This window comes from Orycteropus afer, unplaced genomic scaffold, assembly GCF_000298275.1.
Source record: "Orycteropus afer afer isolate SDZICR_OR568_19922 unplaced genomic scaffold, OryAfe1.0 scaffold00006, whole genome shotgun sequence".
NCBI lineage: Eukaryota > Metazoa > Chordata > Mammalia > Tubulidentata > Orycteropodidae > Orycteropus > Orycteropus afer.
Genome location: NW_006921593.1, coordinates 2025679 through 2043958, shown reverse-complemented (window position 1 = coordinate 2043958; position 18280 = coordinate 2025679). Strand labels below are relative to the sequence as shown.

At 53.4% G+C, this 18280-nt stretch overlaps 1 protein-coding gene across 1 annotated transcript in view; it reads left to right on the top strand.

Moving 5' to 3' along the window:
* Nucleotides 1–17946, top strand: part of LOC103196502 (NADPH--cytochrome P450 reductase) — a 36269-nt gene extending 18323 nt beyond the window's left edge. The window contains exons 2-15 of the mRNA XM_007940248.2: nt 3290–3338; nt 9563–9691; nt 11294–11443; nt 12035–12159; nt 12828–12917; nt 13411–13509; nt 14564–14680; nt 14781–14899; nt 16153–16334; nt 16641–16790; nt 17061–17331; nt 17406–17551; nt 17631–17716; nt 17802–17946. Of these exons, the coding sequence (XP_007938439.1) occupies nt 3290–3338; nt 9563–9691; nt 11294–11443; nt 12035–12159; nt 12828–12917; nt 13411–13509; nt 14564–14680; nt 14781–14899; nt 16153–16334; nt 16641–16790; nt 17061–17331; nt 17406–17551; nt 17631–17716; nt 17802–17946 (1858 nt within the window). The remainder of the gene's footprint in view (nt 1–3289; nt 3339–9562; nt 9692–11293; nt 11444–12034; nt 12160–12827; nt 12918–13410; nt 13510–14563; nt 14681–14780; nt 14900–16152; nt 16335–16640; nt 16791–17060; nt 17332–17405; nt 17552–17630; nt 17717–17801) is intronic.
* Nucleotides 17947–18280: the final 334 nt, after the last annotated feature.

Genomic DNA, 18280 nt, shown 5'->3' with positions numbered 1-18280 from the left:
CCGTGGGAGTGACACAGTCAGAGCCCTATGATTGGCTGCCATCTCCGAGCAGGGCACCACTATTTCCGACTCTGCTTGTCAAGAGATGTGGTTGCTATGCCACGCACGTGCTGCCCTTGTTTTCCAAGAGGGAGATTAGGTTTCTAGGTCGTCAGCCTGTACTTTTTCCCCTTTCGGTTATCACTCCAGTCCACCTGTGTTACAGATTCTGATTTTGCTTTGTTGGCCATCACCAAACTGGGAAGAACTGGTTTGAAGCCCTGCTTAATGTGCACACAGCCACCGCTGTTCCTCTGTACCAAGCTCTCGTTCGACGACTCTGTGGTGGTACCCCTCTGACCACCCAGAGCCCCTGGATCCTGCGTCACAGCTGTGGTCTGGCAGTGAGATGGCCAGTAATGGACTGAAGCTCTTCCTAGGGCAGTCAAAGCAGCCACCAGCTGTAAGGACACACTCTGCTGGGTCCTTGATATCTTTTTAGGCCATTGGACCCTTGCACAAACCTCTGATCTGGGATCTGTTATGCCCACTTTCTAGCTGAAGAATAGCTCATTGTGAATTGGTACCCAGGTCTCCCTGACTCTAGAAGCCCAGCTCATCCCTGCCACCTTGGGGCTTCCTAAGAGGCCGAGAGTCTGGGAAGCGAGAGAAAGTGGCTTTTGAGATGTGTGTCTATGTGTGTAGTTTAAATATAAACTTTGTGTCATATACAGTATCTACAGAAAAGTACATCTCACTTTTTTTTTTTTTTTGTCCAGGTGGGTGATTCTCACCATGTGAACAGATGTGTGTAATCACTACCCAGATCAAAAAGCAGATCGTGCTAGAACGCCACAAATCCCCTTCCTGCCCCTTCCCCCCTGAAGGGTAACCCCTGTCCTGACTTCTGTAAAGTAACCTTTGCCTGCTTTTGAACTTGCTATAATGGAATCATACAGTATGGACTCTGGTCTACCTGGCTTCTTGGGCTCAGCATCACATCTGTGCGATTCAGTCATATGTAGTAACAGTTCATTCTTTTTCACTGGAGAACATCCCACTGTAGGACTGTCCCACAGTGTAGTGACTCATTCTGCTGCCGATGGACATTAGGGTTTTCCTGTTTGGCCTGTCATGTCTAACGTTGCTGTGGACATTCTGTCTTTTGGGGCACATTTATGTTTGCATTCTGATAGGTATGTAACCAAGGAGTCAAAAGCTAGGTCATGGATAAGCTCAAGTTCTGTTGTAGAAAATTCTGCCAAACAGTTTTCCAGAGTAGGTCTGCCGTGTCACACTCCCACCGACAGTGCGTGGGCATGCTAGCTGCTTCATATCTTCACTGATAGCTGGTGGTGGTGTTAGTCTTTCATTTCAGTTGTTGTAATGAGTTATAGTATAGCTCTTTGTGGTTTTAATTTGCATTTATCTGATACCTAATAATGCTGAGCACCTCTCCATATGTATTTTGGCCCCATAGGTGCTCCCTTTAAGACAGTGCCTGTTCAAGTCTGTTGACAGTTTTTCTGTTGGGTTACCTCTTTTTCCGATGGATTTGTAGGAATTCTGCATTCTCAAATCTTTTTACCAGATACATGTATATTGCAGATATCATCTCCCAGATATCGTGGCTTGCCTTTCACTCCTTTAAGGGTGTCACTTTAAATGGAAGCAAATGTATCTCAGTGTCCAGACTTGTCACTTGATTCACACTGGCCCTGAGTCAAACAGCCTAAAGACCCACCCTCCAGACAAAGGCAGCCATGTTCCCACCTTGCCGTCACAGACCGGGAGTTTTAGCCTCGTTTACTCAGTCCCGGGCAAAGCTCAGTGGCTTCTTTCGATGGCACGGCAGGCCTTGGGCAAGGACAAGAGAAGAAAAGGACAGGACGCAGGGAAGGAAGAGGCAAGAAGCTGGCCCCTGCGGAGTGGAGAGTGAGTGGACGATCAGTCCAGTCCAGGCCGCTCCTGAGCTCTGTCATGTGCCAGGCAGTGGTGCTAGCCATCTGCCAGGGGTGGATCCAGCTCATGGCTGTAAGAAGTGCCAGGAACACAGAGAAGGGGACAATGACATTTGGCTCCAGTGCAGCGAATGGGGAGCTGATATGTGAGCTGGGCCTGAGAGTGGAACAGATAAGGGTGGAGTGCAAATGCTTTGGGTAGAGGCCATGGCATGGACCAGATCCCAAGGGTTATCATCTACCTGGTCAAACTCACTGCCCTCGAGTCGAGTCTGACTCACAGGACAGAGTAGAACTGCCCCCTTGGGTTTCCAAGGCTGTAATCTTTACCAAAGCAGGCTGCCTTATCTTCCTTTCATGGAGTAGCTGGTGGTTCAAACCTCTGACCTCCTGGTTAGCAACTGAGCTCTTTAACCACTAGGCCACCAGGACTCCTTAGTTATCCTTTAGGGAGTGGGGTGTAAGCCAGTCCATCCGGTTTTTAGGAAGGGGTGTGGCAGGAGAGGCTGCGGACAGACTGAAGGGCCATGGGAGCCACAGACGGTTGTAGCGTGGAGCAGGGCAGCGGCATGGTCAAACTGTTTTAGAGACTCCTGGTTGCTGTGTGTAGGGAGCTCTGGTGACATAGTGTCTAAGGCATCTGACTGCTAACCAGAAGGCTGCCGGTTCAAACTCCTCAGAAGGAAGACTGGACAATCGGCTTCCATAGAGATACCGCCTTGGAAACCCAAGGAGGGGCCACTGTGAGTCTAATCAACTCAACAGCAGTGAGTTTGGTTTGGTTTTTGGTTGCTGTATGAAGGAGCTCTGGTGGTGCAGTGCCTAAGGCATTTGACTGCTAACCAGAAGGTTGGTGGGTCAAACCCACCAGCCGCCCTGTGGAAGGAAGATTGGGCAATCTACCGTAAAGATTTACCGCCTCAGAAACCCAAAGGGGGTAGCTGTGAGTTGGAATTGACTTGATGGCAGTGAGTTTGGTTTGGTTTTGGTTTGGTTGCTGTGTGAGGCAGGGACTGGAGGAGGATGGAGTTAAAGGCAGCGAGCTGTGAGATGAGGCCGTGGTGCCTCACTGGCTGGGGATGGTGAGGGAAGCAGTCGTGAATACTTTGACTCTTCTTCGAGGCAAACAGGTTTGCAACTGTCGGCAGGGGGCAGGCAGGTGTTAATGTTGCAGGAGGCCCAGAAGCTGCTGGTACGAGGCCTAGGAGCCCTGGCCCTGCTTCTTCCAGCTCTGATACTGGACCAGAGACCAGCCGCTGATGTAGTCACTGGGGAGAGGCACGAGGTAGAGGCGGAATGTGCCTCAGTGTGCTGTCACAACACCTGCATCTCACGCTTGTGTTTTTCAGGACCTCCTCGGTCAAAGAGAGCAGCTTCGTGGAAAAGATGAAGAAGACGGTGAGTTTGTTCTGGGTCTGTGCTCTTAGCGTGTCTCGCTCCTGGTGACCATGGAGGGGTGTCCAGCAGAAGACCAGGGTCACAAGACGGGAGGCGTCCTCCGGCCAGGAGAGGGCAGCGGGGACCCCTTGTGTGAGCAGCCTTGTGTAACCAAAGCCCAGAGCTGCTTTGCTGCCGCTGGGAACGTCTGCTTTGTTCTTTGGATGTTTCCTTCTTGAACAAACCACATGTAAGAAGAGCCCCTCCCTTCTCGTCCCTCGCACTGCAGGCTCTGTCCACCGGCAGGTGGGACTCTGACATGGCTGTGGTCACTGCAGGTACAGCTGCTACTCAGTTTGCTTCTGTGCAGTTGTTTAATTGTATGAGTAGGTACCACATTCATCTGGTTAAAATCCAAAACAGACTGTTCCATGAAAAGCCCTCTCGCATCCTTGTCCCCATCACCCAGTCCCTATGGACAGAAAGAGCTTATTTACAGACACAAATAGAAACAACTATAGATTCTTATTTTACACTCTTTAAAAAAAAATAAAACCCCAAAGGTAGCATATTATACACACTGTTAGATACACCTTGCTTTTTTCTTTGAAATTTAATATATTTTGGAGACCCTTCCATATGAATTGCAAAGATTCCTCCTCATTCCTTCTTGTAGCTTCATAAATCCCACTGCATCGCTATAGGGATGGACTGTGATGGGTTTTAACACAGCCCTGACTGACGATGGGCACATGGGATATTTCTGATCTTTTCTTTTCCAAATAATGCTGCATTAATATGTGAATCAATTTGTACATTTGCAAATACGTCTATAGAGAAAAAAAATCCCAAAAGTGGGATTGTTGGGTTAAAAGGTCTGTGAGTTTGAGATTGTGATGGAGCCTTCCAGACTGCCCTCCCTTGGGCTTACCCAAGTCTTCTCATTAGAAACTTGTTTCCCCACAGCCTTGCCAACAGTTTATCAAATGCTTGGATTTCTGCCAGTTCTCTGGGTTAAAAAATGATCTTTCAGTGTAGGTTTAATTTGCATTTTTATTTGCATTTTTCTTATAAAGGAAACTCAGCAGATTTTCCTGATAAACCAAACTTACTGCCATCGAGTTGATTCTGACTCATAGCGACCCCCATTGGGTTTCTGAGGCAGTAAATCTTTACGGAAGTAGATTGCCCAGTCTTCCTTCCACAGACTGGCTGGTGGGTTTGAACCACCAACTTCTGGTGAGCAGGCAGATGCCTTAGGCACTCTGCCACCAGAGCTCCTTTTCCTATGATGAGGTGGCATTTAATTTTTCTACTTTCATAAATTCTCTATTCAAATATTTTGCCCATTTTTCTGTTGATTGATCCTTCTCAAGGAACACCTTAAAATCATTAGGGAGATTAATCCCTGGTTTGTGATGTGAGCCCAGTTAAATAGTTTGTCTTTTGAATTGGCTTATAGTGTTTTTGTTTTTGTTTATGCTTGTAAAAGTTACATAGTTAACTTTCTTCTTCTTTCCTTTTATGGCTTCTAGACTTTTGAGTCATAGTTTGAAAGATATTCCCCACCCTAAAGATAAAAAGGAATTGTTCCATATTTTCTTCTAGTACTTTTTAGGTTTCATTTTTTGTATTTAAAATATTTGATCTATTGGGAATTTATCCCAGTGTAAGGTGTGTGATCTGGGTTGAACTCTCTTTTTCACACACTTGTCTAAATACCTGTAATACAGTGTATCTTTTCCCTTCTGGTCTGAAATGCCATCTTTATCCTGCACCACACATCCATATATATTTGAATCTATTTTCATATTGGCTGTGTTTTAGTTATGGGATCTAGCTGTCTGTGTATACACCTGTCATGCTGAAAGTGAAGATAACTTGGAGCACTTACTGTTGAAGGTTAAAGACTATATTCTACATTACGGTTTACACCCCAACATAAAGAAAACGAAAATCCTCACAACTGGACCAGTCAGCAGCATCACGATAAGTGGAGAAAACAGTGAAGTTGTCAAAGATTTCATATTACTTGGTTCCACAATCAACACCGAGGGAGGCAGCAGTCAAGAAATCAGATGACATATTGCACTGGGCACATCTGCTTCTCTGCCAGAGACTTCTCTGAAGAGCTGAAGAGCAAAGATATCTCTTTGAAGACTAAGGTGCACCTAACCCAGCCTTGGTATTTCCAGTCCCCTCCGATGCATGTGAAAACTGGACAGTGAATAAGGAAGACCTAAGAAGGGTGGATGCCTTTGAGTTGTGGTATTAGCGAAGAATACTGAAAGTACCATGGAGCGCCAGAATGAACAGATCCGTCCTGGAGGAAGTGCAGCCGGAATGCTCCTTGGAAGCGAGAATGGCCAGACTTCATCTCACCTACTTTGGTCATGTTGTCAGAAGGGACCATTCCCTGGAGAAGGATTTCACACCTGGTAAAGGGGAGGGTAACGAAGAAGGGGAAGGCCCTCAACGAGATGAATGACACAGTGGCCGCAACGATGGGCTCAGGTGTAGCAAGGATCGGGAGGCTGGCACAGGACCGGGCAGGGTTTCATTCTGTTGTACATGGGCTTGCTGTGAGGCAGAGCTGGCTTGATGGCACCCAACAACAACAATGCTGTGTACTGTGGTAGTGCCAGGCCCTGCCCCACTCTCCCCACTGCCCTTACCTTTCAGAGTACTCCTGGCTGTTACCTCCTATGAATATGCTTTCTTCAGATAACATCGTCATTGACATGTAACTCACTCACTGTACCATTCGCCCATTCAAAGTGGACAGTTCAGTCTTTTAATATATTGACAGCGTTGTGCAGTGCAGTGATCGCCACAATCAGTTTTAGAACATTTTCATCCCCCAAAACAGAAACGTGTGCCCGTTAGTGGTTAACTCACAGCCCCACACTCCCCAGTCCTAGGCAGCCATTAATCTACTTTCTGTCTCTATTGAGTTGTTTATTCTTGGTATTCCAGTAACTGGAGTCAAACAGTATGTGATCCCTTCAAACTGGCCTCTTTCATTCCACATACTGTTTTCAAGGGTCATCCATGTTGTGGCATGAATCAGTACTTCATTCCTTTTCATGGCCAAGCAATATTCCATTGTATAGATTCAGATTTATTTTTCTGTAGACTTTTAGGATCGATTTGTAGGGGGAAAAAAGGCCTGAAATGTTATTGGGATCACAGGGAGAACTCACATCATCGTGCATTGTCTTCCTTTCCAAAATCAGAATAGCTTTCCATTGGCTGGAACCTGGTTTTGTACCAGCCAGTAATTTCCTGCATATTTGTTGTTGTTGTTGTTGTTGTTGTTGTTATTTGCCATCAAGTCAGACCCGACTCATAGCGACCCCTCCTTGGGTCTCCGAGGCAGTATCACTACAGAAGTAGATTGCCCAACCTTCCTTCCAAGGAGTGGGTGGTGGGTTTGAACCTCCAGCCTTTTGGTTAGCAGTCAAGTGCCTTAGGCACTACGCTACCAGAGCTCCTACATATTTCTTATAAAGTTTATTTCTATGCACTTTATATATTTTGATGCTACTGTAATTATTTAAGCTACTATTTTATCCTGTTTTGTTCCCTTAATCTGATATCATAACCATTCTCTGCTCTATTCATTAGTTTTTCTAGCAGTATCTTTTTTAATGATTTGTAGAAAATTTCAATAAGAACACTTTTAATCAATTGTAATCTATAAGTTTTATCTTATTCTTTATACCTGTATCAGTTAACCAAAACCAAAACCAAACCTACTGCCATCGAGGCAACTCCAACTCATAGTAACCCTATGGGACAGAGTAGTACTGCCCTATGGGGCTTTCAAGGTTGTCAGTCTTTATGGAAGCAGACTACCTCATCTTTCTCCCGAGGAGCAGCTGGTGGGTTTGAACCACCAGCCTTCTGGTTAGCAGTCAAGTGCCTTAGGTCCTGCGCTACCAGAGCTCCCCTGTATTGGTCAGAGTTCAGTAAAAAATAACAGAAGCGACTTTAGGCATTTTAAACTGGAAAGGATTTAAATTAAAGGCTTATAAGATTGCTGGGCAGACTAAAAGGAACTGGTTCCAGGCTGTCTCCAGGATACAACTGAGCTGCCACAGGGAACCTGCTACCTCTGAATCCAGCTGTTGAATTCAGGACATACCGTGTGTAGCGGCAGTCCAGAGATCAGAAGCTACTTCTGCAGTCACCTCTTAACATCCTATAAGCTGGAAACTGGCCGTGAGAACTCGGTCTGGCTGCCACCACCACCAGAAATGCCCAGGAAGCTCAACAACAGGCACCAGAACACTGCTGCACAGAAGTCTCGTGTCAACAGAAAGGGACAGAAGGATGGCCTTTGCCTCCCTCCTGCCTTCCAAGTCCCACGTCCAGTCGGCTAGACCACATTTGTGTTCAGAACCCAGCTGCAAGGGTGTCTGCGAAATGGAGTTTGAGGCTTTTTTAAGTAGCTGCTGTAGGAGGCACAAGGAGCTGTGGTGGTGCTGTGGTTAAAGCACTGGGCTGCTAACCAAAAGGTCGTGGGTTTGAGCCCACCAGCAGCTCTGTGGGAGAAAGATGAGGCGGTCTGCTCCCGTAAATATTTACAGCCTTGACGGTTTGACCCAGCAATCCCATTACGAGGTATATATGCCTAAGGCATCTGACTGCCAACCAGAAAGCTGGCGGTTCAAACCCACCAGCCACTCCTCGGAAGGAAAATTGGGCAATCTACTTCCGTAGTGATACTGCCTTGGAAACCCAAGGAAGGGTCGCTATGAGTCGGGTCCAACTCGATGGCAAATAACAGCAACAACAACAAATCCTAAAGAAGTGAGAGTCAGGACAAGAACAGATATATGCACACCCATGTTCATCGCAGCACTGTTCATAATAGCAAAAAGATGGGAACGACCTAGGTACCCATCAACAGAATGGATAACCAAACTATGGTACATACACACAATGGAATATTATGCAACCCTAAAGAATTATGTAGAATCTACAAAACACTGTAGAACACGCATGAACTTGGAGGACATTATGCTGAGTGAAAAAATCTATCACAGAGGGACAGATACAGTTCCTTATTGTAAAAATTCAAGGAAAAGTTTATATAGGGAAGGAAACTTTCTTGGTTGTTTACCAGGGATGGGAGGAGAGGGGAGGGAATGCTGCAAAAAATAATAATAATGCATTGACCATGTCACTTTAGTTTTGTGTATTTCACTGTACATAGATTATATTTCAATACAATGTGAGGGGGGGTGGGGGGAAAAAGACTTGTAGCTTTGGAAACCCTGTGAGGCAGTGTCTTCCCTCTAGGGGTGCTGTGAGTCAGAATCAACCCCATGGCAGTGGGCTTGGTTTTGGTTCCTGGTCGAAGGCAGGGCAGAAGCAGGGCAGAGTGCAGATCCTGTGAGCTGGTCCCTAACACCTTTCCCTCTTGTCCACACCCTTGATAAAGAACATGCATTACTTTTATAATCAACCAAAAGCTGATTTTGAAAAACCTCACTCATAACTCCCCATTTAGAGACACTTGGCATATTTCTTGCCATTTTCTTCTTTGAGTATTTGTAAACAAAATAGATATGTGAGTGTGTGTGAGTGATACATGCAGGCACACCTCGTCTGAATGTGCTTGGCGGACGTTGCTTTGTTATTGTTTTTTTTTTTTTTACTAATTGAAGGTCTGTGACTGCTGTGTTGAGAACCAACAGCGTCTGCTCACCTTGTGTCCCTGTGTTCCGTGTTGGTCATTCTCACAATACTTCAGACCTTTTCAGCCCGCTGTCACACACCTCATAGACTACACTAGAGTGTGACCATGACTTACACCCTGGGAAAGCAAACGGGTCATGTGACTCCCCTTATTGCAACATTCTCTTTACTGCGGTGGTCTGCAGCCAAACCTGCGGTGTCTCCGAGGTCTGCCTGTGTAGAAACAAAACTGGGTTATACTATACAGTCTGCATACTATTTGGTCACTTTCTCTTTACTAAACATTATGTTGTATTTTTTCCCGTTATCAAAAAAGTGTGATCTTGGCCCGCGGCATGAGTAAGGTTTCCCTGAGGACTCCGGCCGGCTGTGCAGTGAGACACTAGTCCCTGCAGTGCTTTAGAACTTGAAGCCAGGAACCAAAGCGGTTGCCCTTGAGGGCCCCTGCCCGCCTGGCCAGTGGTGTCCCTGGAGCCTCTGGGGCACCTCCTTGGGCTCCTTGCTGAGTGTCTGGCTTCCTTGTGTCTGGCCTTCCATAGGGGAGGAACATCGTCGTGTTCTACGGATCCCAGACGGGGACCGCCGAGGAATTTGCCAACCGCTTGTCCAAGGACGCCCACCGCTACGGGATGCGGGGCATGGCAGCAGACCCCGAGGAGTACGACCTGGTGAGCTCCCCGAGCACTCTGGCCCCCTCCTCATATCTCCGCCAGTCAGCATTAAAGCATTAAGATCTTCTTCTCTCGATAGAGGAGAGGCTGAAATTTAGCCAGAAGGCATGGGTCTCTTCATCTGTTCTAGCAGATAGGTGGCACCAAGTGAAAGGGCCTTAAGAACCCCTGGCCCAGGTCCAGCAAGCCTAGAGATGTGCCCATGCCCAGCCTGGGTGTTCTCCCTGCTGTTGGCTTTGGGTTCTGGGTACTCTCTGTGCTGTGGTCTTCACTGGTTCTGAGCAATTGGAGGTTTGGGTGAGGCTTGAAAAAGTAGAGTCTCAGGAACTTCGTCCCCCACTCCACCCCAAAAATACAATAGCAACAAACAAGATTGGGAGTCAGGGGACCTGGGGCCTAAGCCCCCTGTGCCCCGACTGCCTACATGACCCTGGGTGAATCTCCGCCCCATGCACACCTTCCTCGTGCATAAATGAGGCTGTTGGGCTTCATGGTCTTGGAGAAGCACTGGATGGTCTCGCAGAACCTTCAGCTTGAAGTGAAGCAGTCATCCTCCCCACCGGGCCACTTCAGGACTGTCCACAGAACTGAGCCCCGATGCCCCAGTCCCTGCTTCAGCTGGCCTGTATCACCCCTCAGCCATCATCTGAGGGCTCTGGAGGCCAGCTCACGCACCCGCCTGTCACTGGTGCCCTTGCCCTTTCTCTCCTGGGGTTGTGACTGTCCCAAGTGTGGGCACTTATGGCAGGCCACCTGCCTGCTTCTGGTGCAGGAGGACAAAAGGAGTGACAGCCAGGCTACTGGCTGCAGATGGCAGCAGTGGACAGGAAAGGGAGACTTGACCCTTAGCATCCAGGGGGCAGCAGGGAGCAGGTGGTCCTGGGACGAGTCCCCAGGGTTTGCCTTCCCACTCTGCCCTGATGGAAGTCATTGCCAGTCATCACTGGGGCAGCTGAAGGACACGCCAGACATCCTGTCCTCAGAACCAGCTCTCTCCTGAGCCAGCTGCCACCTACATATGCCACTTGTCCCCCACACCAAGTCCATCATGCCCTTCTGCCCTGGAGGTCTCGGTGGCACTACCACCTGCCCAACTCTGGACATGGGTTTTCAAGTTGGATGAGCAACTTGTTAGACTTTAGTGAGATCCATGGCCGTGCCAGGCCATGCCTCAGGAACTTGGTGGAATGAAGGTTCTCCTGGGGCCTGAGTGCCAGCAAGAGGTGGCACCCAGCCTGTTCTCTGCATCTGCCCTGCCCTCACTGCAGGCTCTCACAGCTGTCCTTCCATTTCGGCTTCTCCCATTCCTCCAGAACACACCCTGTCCCCCAGCCCTTGACCTTCACAAACTTCTAGTTGTCCATCTAACCTGGCTCAAATGTCAGCTTCCTCTCTGAAGACCTCCCGACTCCTCCTTGTACCTTCCTGGCAGATGGATGGGTTCCCTCACCCTGAAGCCCCCATGCCCGGAGCATCGCTGGTCATGAGCTGCCAGAGGGCAGGCCTGGGCTCACCCATCTGCAGCCCCTGGCTGGGGCCAACCTGAGCAGGGCAGGCTCCGTCGTGGTCAGTGGTCGGTCCCTGTCCTTGTCCCTCTAGGGTGACCTCAGCAGCCTGACCGAGATCGAGAACTCCCTGGTAGTTTTCTGCATGGCAACCTACGGGGAGGGGGACCCCACCGACAACGCCCAGGACTTCTATGACTGGCTGCAGGAGACCGATGTGGACCTCTCTGGGGTCAAGTATGCGGTGAGTCACCCTGTCCTTCCTCTAGTGGCTTCCTGTAGGCGCATGGCGGGCACTGCACCTCCCCTGGGAGCGCTCCAGCTCTTTGTGTATCGTGATCGAGCAGGGCAGGCAGAGATGTCAGAACAGGAGACTGATGGGGAGCTCGTGAGTGGGAGCCCCAGCCACACCACTGCACTTGGGGGTCCTCTTCTGCCCTGGGACCCCAGTGAATAAGAAAGCTTTTCCTCTGGTGTCCCCAGGCTAAGTTTTTTCCAGGGTTATTGTGGCTGGAGACTAAAGGCAGGAAGGGTGTGGCCGGGTGACCAGATTTGTCTGGGCAAGGAAAGCCAGGGTGACCAGCTCTCCTGCTGGCTACACACAGCCCAGGACTAGCAGGGACCCTGAACACTAGGTGGGCTGCAGGTCCCCTAACAAAGCTGCTTCCAGGGTCAAAGATGGCCCAGCTGCAGTGACAGGGCAGGTGTCTGGCAGAGGCCTGTGGGTGCTGCCTGGCACCTTGCCTAGTGCTCTGGGGAAGTGATCTCCTCCCCAAGGACTGCAGGGCAGACTGGAGACCTGGCCTCAGCCGACCCCTCCACCCTGTCCCTGCAGGTGTTTGGCCTCGGGAACAAGACCTACGAGCACTTCAATGCAATGGGCAAGTACGTGGACAAGCGGCTGGAGCAGCTGGGAGCTCAGCGCATCTTTGACCTCGGGATGGGAGACGATGATGGGAAGTGAGTGGCCCACCCTGCCCCGCACACTGCGCCCCTTCACCTTGCTCATCCCCCCAGCCTCTCTGGGCCTAGGAGCCGTGCGTTTAGGGAGTTGGCCCTAGGACATAAGAGGAGAGCCAAGCCATGGCTGTCAGCTTGCTGCAACCCAGTGACACATTCAAACTCTCAAAAACCAAACTCTCTGCCATCGAGTCAATTCCGACTCATAACGACTCCCATTGGGTTTCCAAGGTGATAAATTTTTATGGAAGGAGATTGCCCAGTCTTCCTTCCACGGAGTGGCTGGCGGGTTTGAACTGCCAACCTTCTGGCTAGCAGTCAAATGCCTTAGGCACTACACCACCAGAGCTCCTTAGTGTGACAGTCAACAGCAAGGAATGGAGAACCTCCCTCCCTCCCCACAGCCCTACTGCTGAGGCCATCTTGCTCTGTTCCAGCCTGCCCAGCTCAGATGGGAATCTTCTAGATTCCTCCTGATGCCTTGGTTTTACCTCACTGGGTGGCCCAGAGTGCAGCGGACCCTGGGCTCTGGTAGAGGGTGAAGGAGAGGGGTCAAGCAGGCCTGGCAGCCCACCCCGGTGCCCCGACTGCGTGTACGAAGCCAGCCTTCCCCAGCCCGGCTGCTGCAGCCCGCTCACCTGGGCTGGTTCTTTCTCTCCTCCCCTCAGCTTGGAGGAGGATTTCATCACGTGGCGAGAGCAGTTCTGGCCGGCTGTGTGTGAGCACTTCGGTGTTGAAGCCACCGGAGAGGAGTCCAGGTGAGTGAGTATGTGCCCTGCAGCTCAGTGGGAGGCCTGTGGGTGAGTGGGTGCCCAAGGGAAGCCCGCCTGGTGGGGAGGCCTGGCAGGTGGGGTGCAGAGAGGATACAGTGAGGAGATAGGTTTGCAGGAATCTGAGGGGGGCTCAGGTCCCCGGCTAAGCAGCTCAAGCTTTGTGTGAAGAGATGCAGAGTGCGGGAAGGGCCTTCTCGACCTCCTCACAGAACCCCCCGAAACTTCCAAACCTGAACCCCCAGGCCCGCCTGGCTTCCTGCTGGGCTCTGACTTCATATTGCCCTGAACCCAGCCCCTTTCCTGCTCTGTCCTGCCTCCTCATGGCTGGCTCCTCCTTTCACAGTTGTCATGGCTGTATTCTGGGGGCTCACACCCCTGCATTGTCTCCTCCACACTCTAAGTCCCTAAGGGCAGCCTTCCTCCTCTCGGCACCGAGCCCTACCCAGCACCCAGCCTCACCCTCAGTCCCCCTTTCCAGCATCCGCCAGTATGAGCTCGTGGTCCACACAGACATAGACACAGCCAAAGTGTACTCTGGCGAGATGGGCCGCCTGAAGAGCTATGAAAACCAGAAACCGTGAGTAGAGCGCCTGCTGGGCGCCCCTGTGTACCCCCAAGGACCTTTCCTCCCACATCCCACCCCTTGAAGCCTCCTTGTCACCACGCTTGTCCAGGAACGGGTGGGCAGGGGCCCCCACATTGTCATCTCCACTGTCCAGGAGGACACGGGCCCAGAGCCGAGGGGTATTCTGGGAGAGTAGGGCCCTGGGGACCCACCCTCTGCCCAGGTGATTCTCTGCAGTCAAGGGCATGGCCTTTGGGACCCTGGCATCTGCTGTTTGTTCATTTGCTTTGATAGTTTGTTTTGTGCACAGCCTGGCAGGGTCCTTGTGTTTGTTCCTGCGCAGTGACATAGCGAAGTCAGGCTCTGTCCAGGCCGATCTGTGGCAAAAGGTTCCCTGAGCATGTACCGCGTGTTTGGGAGTTTTTATACCAAAACGCGTTTTCCTGTCTGGGGCCCCTATCTTGTCTCCCACCGAGTCTTGCCCAGACTGGCCTGTGGGAGCCAAGCCCAGAAGGAAGTTCCTTATACCACAGACTCGGGACCAGCAGCCCGGCCCCATCCATCCCCTGTTGCCCTCCTGGGACAGGAAGGCCCAGCATTTCAGACTTTATGGCGTAGAGGCTCCCCCTTGTTCATGTTACAGCCTAAGGCAAGGGGGGCAGCCGTGGGGCGCTGTGCTCCACACAGCATGTCAGGGACTCGGGCACCTGCCATCATGTGGCTCCATCCTCTGGGCCCGAGTCCTTTGTACTCAGCCCCACACTGGGCAGAGAGCGTGAGGGACCTCATGGATATTTTAGGGGCCAGCCGCTAGCTTCATATCTGGAAATGGGGACCCTGATAACCTCATTCTGCCTGCTTTGTAGGGTTGAGAGTGCTGTATTGGGTTGGGCTGGGAAAGCCCTTGACAGTCCTGTAAGGTGTCTGGGTGGCCCTGGGAGGCCCACAGGCCCCAGGCCAGCTCTGAGGCATCCTGTGTTTTGTGGGGCCAGAAGCGTTCCATGAGGATGGGGAGCTTCAGATCAGAGGCCCAGCCAATCAGCAAGCTTCTCTCCTCCCCACCCAGGCCCTTCGATGCCAAGAATCCGTTCTTGGCCGGAGTTACCACCAACCGGAAACTGAACCAGGGGACTGAGCGCCACCTCATGCACCTGGAATTAGACATCTCAGATTCCAAAATCAGGTGCCGGCTCCCACCACCCGCTCCCCCAGCCTCCGCCTGGGCCTCCTGACCCGGTCAGGGCGGCCGGCGCCCCCGTGCTAAGCCTCACTCCCCCTCCTAGGTATGAGTCTGGGGACCACGTTGCTGTGTACCCCGCCAACGACCCCACCCTCGTTAACCAGCTGGGTGAGATCCTGGGTGCCGACCTGAATGTCATCATGTCCCTGAACAACCTTGATGGTGAGTCCAGGAATCAAGGGCACCCTCCCCTCCCCCCACTGGAGGAGCAAGCTGCCTCTTGCTGTGAACCCTCCTGCACCCCCACTGGCCATTGCCTGGGGCCCAGCTCCTGTCCTGCTCGCTCCTATCCCCAGTGACCTTGGCTGCCTGCTCCACCCCAGAAGTTCTAGAACCAGCCCTGAGAGACGTAGCACAGAAGGGGGCTGGTTTATCTCAGAGCCTGTCATGCCAGGAGTGGGCACCCCCTGGGCGTGGATGGGAGTGTGTACATGTGTGCGTGTGTGTATGCATGTGTGTGTGCATGTGCGCATGTGTGTGCATGTGCGTGTGTGCATGTATGCGTACTTGCATGCATGCATGCGCACACCCACGTGGGTCTCGCTCTGTAAGGGGCACGGCCTCTGTGCCAGCAGAGGTGGGATCTTGCTGGGGGCGGCCCCGGCACTTACCCTCCCAGAAAAGTCGGAGCTCCTCTGCCCCTCCCTGCCCCCCACCCCCCCCAGTGCCTGTCTGCGACCCCCAGGCAGAGAGACGTGTAGCTTCAGCACCTGGAGGGGTGAGGCCAGAGCCCGGTTTCTGTGCTGGCTCGGGAGGGCCCCAGGGGGTAGGGACACTGCGCTTGTTGGTCTGGGTGCTGTCTGTGTCTGCGTGGCCATCGTCTGCCGCCCACACGTGACTGTGTCCTTGACTTAGGTATGTGACTCTTCAACACAGACAACAGACCACCCATAGACCCAACCCCGCAGCCCCGAGCCCTGCCCTGGGCCCTCCTGGGTCCTCAGCAGCCCTCGCAGCCCTCGCAGCAGGTCATTTGTCATCACAGCAAGCAGGCCCTGGGGAGTGACTGGTCAGAGTGTGACGCCCGTTCTCAGCCTGCACCCCCGTGCTCCCTACGCTAGTCTGACTGGGGTGGTGGAGGGTCATCAGTAAAGCCCTCTGGTCGCCTGGTTGGAGCAGAAGCACCAGCCAGGGCCACCGAGCACTTATGTGGCTGAACCAGGTGAAGAGGCTGACAGCAGGGCTGGACCGGCAGGGGGCACCCACCTCAACAGGCCCAGCCCACAGGCAGGCAGGACACAGACTAGGCGCAGCCTGAAGCGTAAGGTCTGGCCGAAGCCTGAGGCTTGACCCCAGGGCCAAGAAAGTGCCGGGGCAAGCCAGCCCTACTCCCAGGGCCCACCAGGCCCGCCATCCGTAGAGCACCCCAGCCCTGGTGGTCACCACATAGCTCAGGTCCTACCTTCCCCCTGCAGAGGAGTCCAACAAGAAGCACCCGTTCCCCTGCCCCACCTCCTACCGCACGGCCCTCACCTACTACCTGGACATCACCAACCCGCCCCGCACCAACGTGCTTTACGAGCTGGCCCAGTACGCCTCGGACCCCAGCGAGCAGGAGCACCTGCGCAAGATGGCCTCCTCCTCGGGCGAGGGCAAAGTACGCCTGCCCCCACCCCACCCCAGAGCGGGGCAGCCCCAGCCCCACTGTCCCAGGCCAGGGAGGGGCTTTCTGGCGCACGGCCCGCGGGGTGGTAAAGAAACCCCCAGGAGGAGGAGGAAGGGGAAACCCCACAGGCATACCTGGGGTGGGGGATTACAGGTAAGGCCCGGGGCCTGGCTGGCCTCCCTGCTTGCTTTCCCAGAAGCCCCTGCTCCCCAGCCACCTGGCCGTTCTCCGAGCTCCTGGGCCCCCCCCCATCCTGGCCCTGTTACTGCCCCTGCTTCTCACCTGTGCCTCTTCCAGGAGCTGTACCTGAGCTGGGTGGTGGAGGCCCGGAGGAACATTCTGGCCATCCTCCAGGACTACCCGTCCCTGAGGCCGCCCATCGACCACCTGTGCGAGCTGCTGCCCCGGCTGCAGGCCCGCTACTACTCCATTGCCTCCTCCTCCAAGGTGGGCCCGGTTGCTTGCTCTGCTCTGTTCTGCTCTGTCAGCTCTAGGCTGGTCTGCTTGCCGGCCGACTGTCCCCCGGGCCTGGGGCTGAGAGCGGGCCATGGAAGCTACTTGGGAAGGGCCATGTGAAGGTTAGGCACCGAGGGAGCTATGGAGGAGGGACCAGCACTGTGACTAGGCTTGGGGTGACAGATCGGACTTGCCCAGGAGCAGGAGAGACCCGGGAACGCTGAGGAAGGGGCTGGCTGCTCACTCACCCGTCCCCACCAGGTCCACCCCAACTCCGTGCACATCTGCGCCGTGGTCGTGGAGTACGAGACCAAGTCTGGCCGAATCAACAAGGGTGTGGCCACCAGCTGGCTGCGAGCCAAGGAGCCTGCTGGGGAGAACGGCCACCGGGCCCTGGTGCCCATGTTCGTGCGCAAGTCCCAGTTCCGCCTGCCCTTCAAGTCCACCACGCCTGTCATCATGGTGGGCCCCGGCACCGGGGTGGCCCCTTTCATAGGCTTCATCCAGGAGCGCGCCTGGCTGCAGCAGCAGGGTGAGTGCCAGACCTGGCAGGAGGGGCGCGGGGTCCTGGGGTCCCATACTCACCTGGGGCCCACTGCTGCCCAGGTAAGGATGTCGGGGAGACACTGCTGTACTACGGCTGCCGCCGATCGAACGAAGACTACCTGTACCGCGAGGAGCTGGCCCAGTTCCACAAGGATGGCACCCTCACCCAGCTCAACGTGGCCTTCTCCCGGGAGCAGCCCCACAAGGTGAGGCGCCCGCAGGCAGGCTGGCTGGGGCGGGAGGGCGGGGCCGGGACCCCCCTCACCAGCCTGCCTCCCCCACCAGGTCTACGTGCAGCATCTACTGAGAAGGGACAAGGAACATCTGTGGAAGCTGATCCACGAGGGCGGGGCCCACATCTACGTCTGTGGGTGAGTGAGGGGGATGAAGCAAGGCCCTGCCTCCTTCCGGGGCGGCCCCTTCCCCAGCCCTGCGTCATCACCTTCCTGCCCCCAGGGATGCTCGGAACATGGCGAGGGACGTGCAGAACACCTTCTACGACATCGTGGCCGAGTTCGGGGCCATGGAGCACACGCAGGCTGTGGACTATGTCAAGAAGCTGATGACCAAGGGCCGCTACTCCCTGGACGTGTGGAGCTAGGGGCCATGCAGCCCCTGCCAGGCCCTGCCCTTCACACCCCACCAGACCTGCTCCCATGTAATCACTCTCCTCATTCCCGTCTACCAGGCTCCTGGGTGGGCTCTGCTTGGCCCTGGAGGCAGGCCCGGTGACAGACTCCTTCCTGGCTGAGATGGGTCCCCTCAGCTCCCAGGCTGGCCAGTCCACCTTCACCAGGCAGCCCCACCTCTTGTGAACACCTCAGGCCCTCGATGGCTATGGCAGAAGAGGCCTTCCTCTCAGCTGAGCTGGGGCCTAGCCCCTCACGTGATTTTCGATGACTGTAAATAATTTTAAATAACCTCTGACCCTTGAA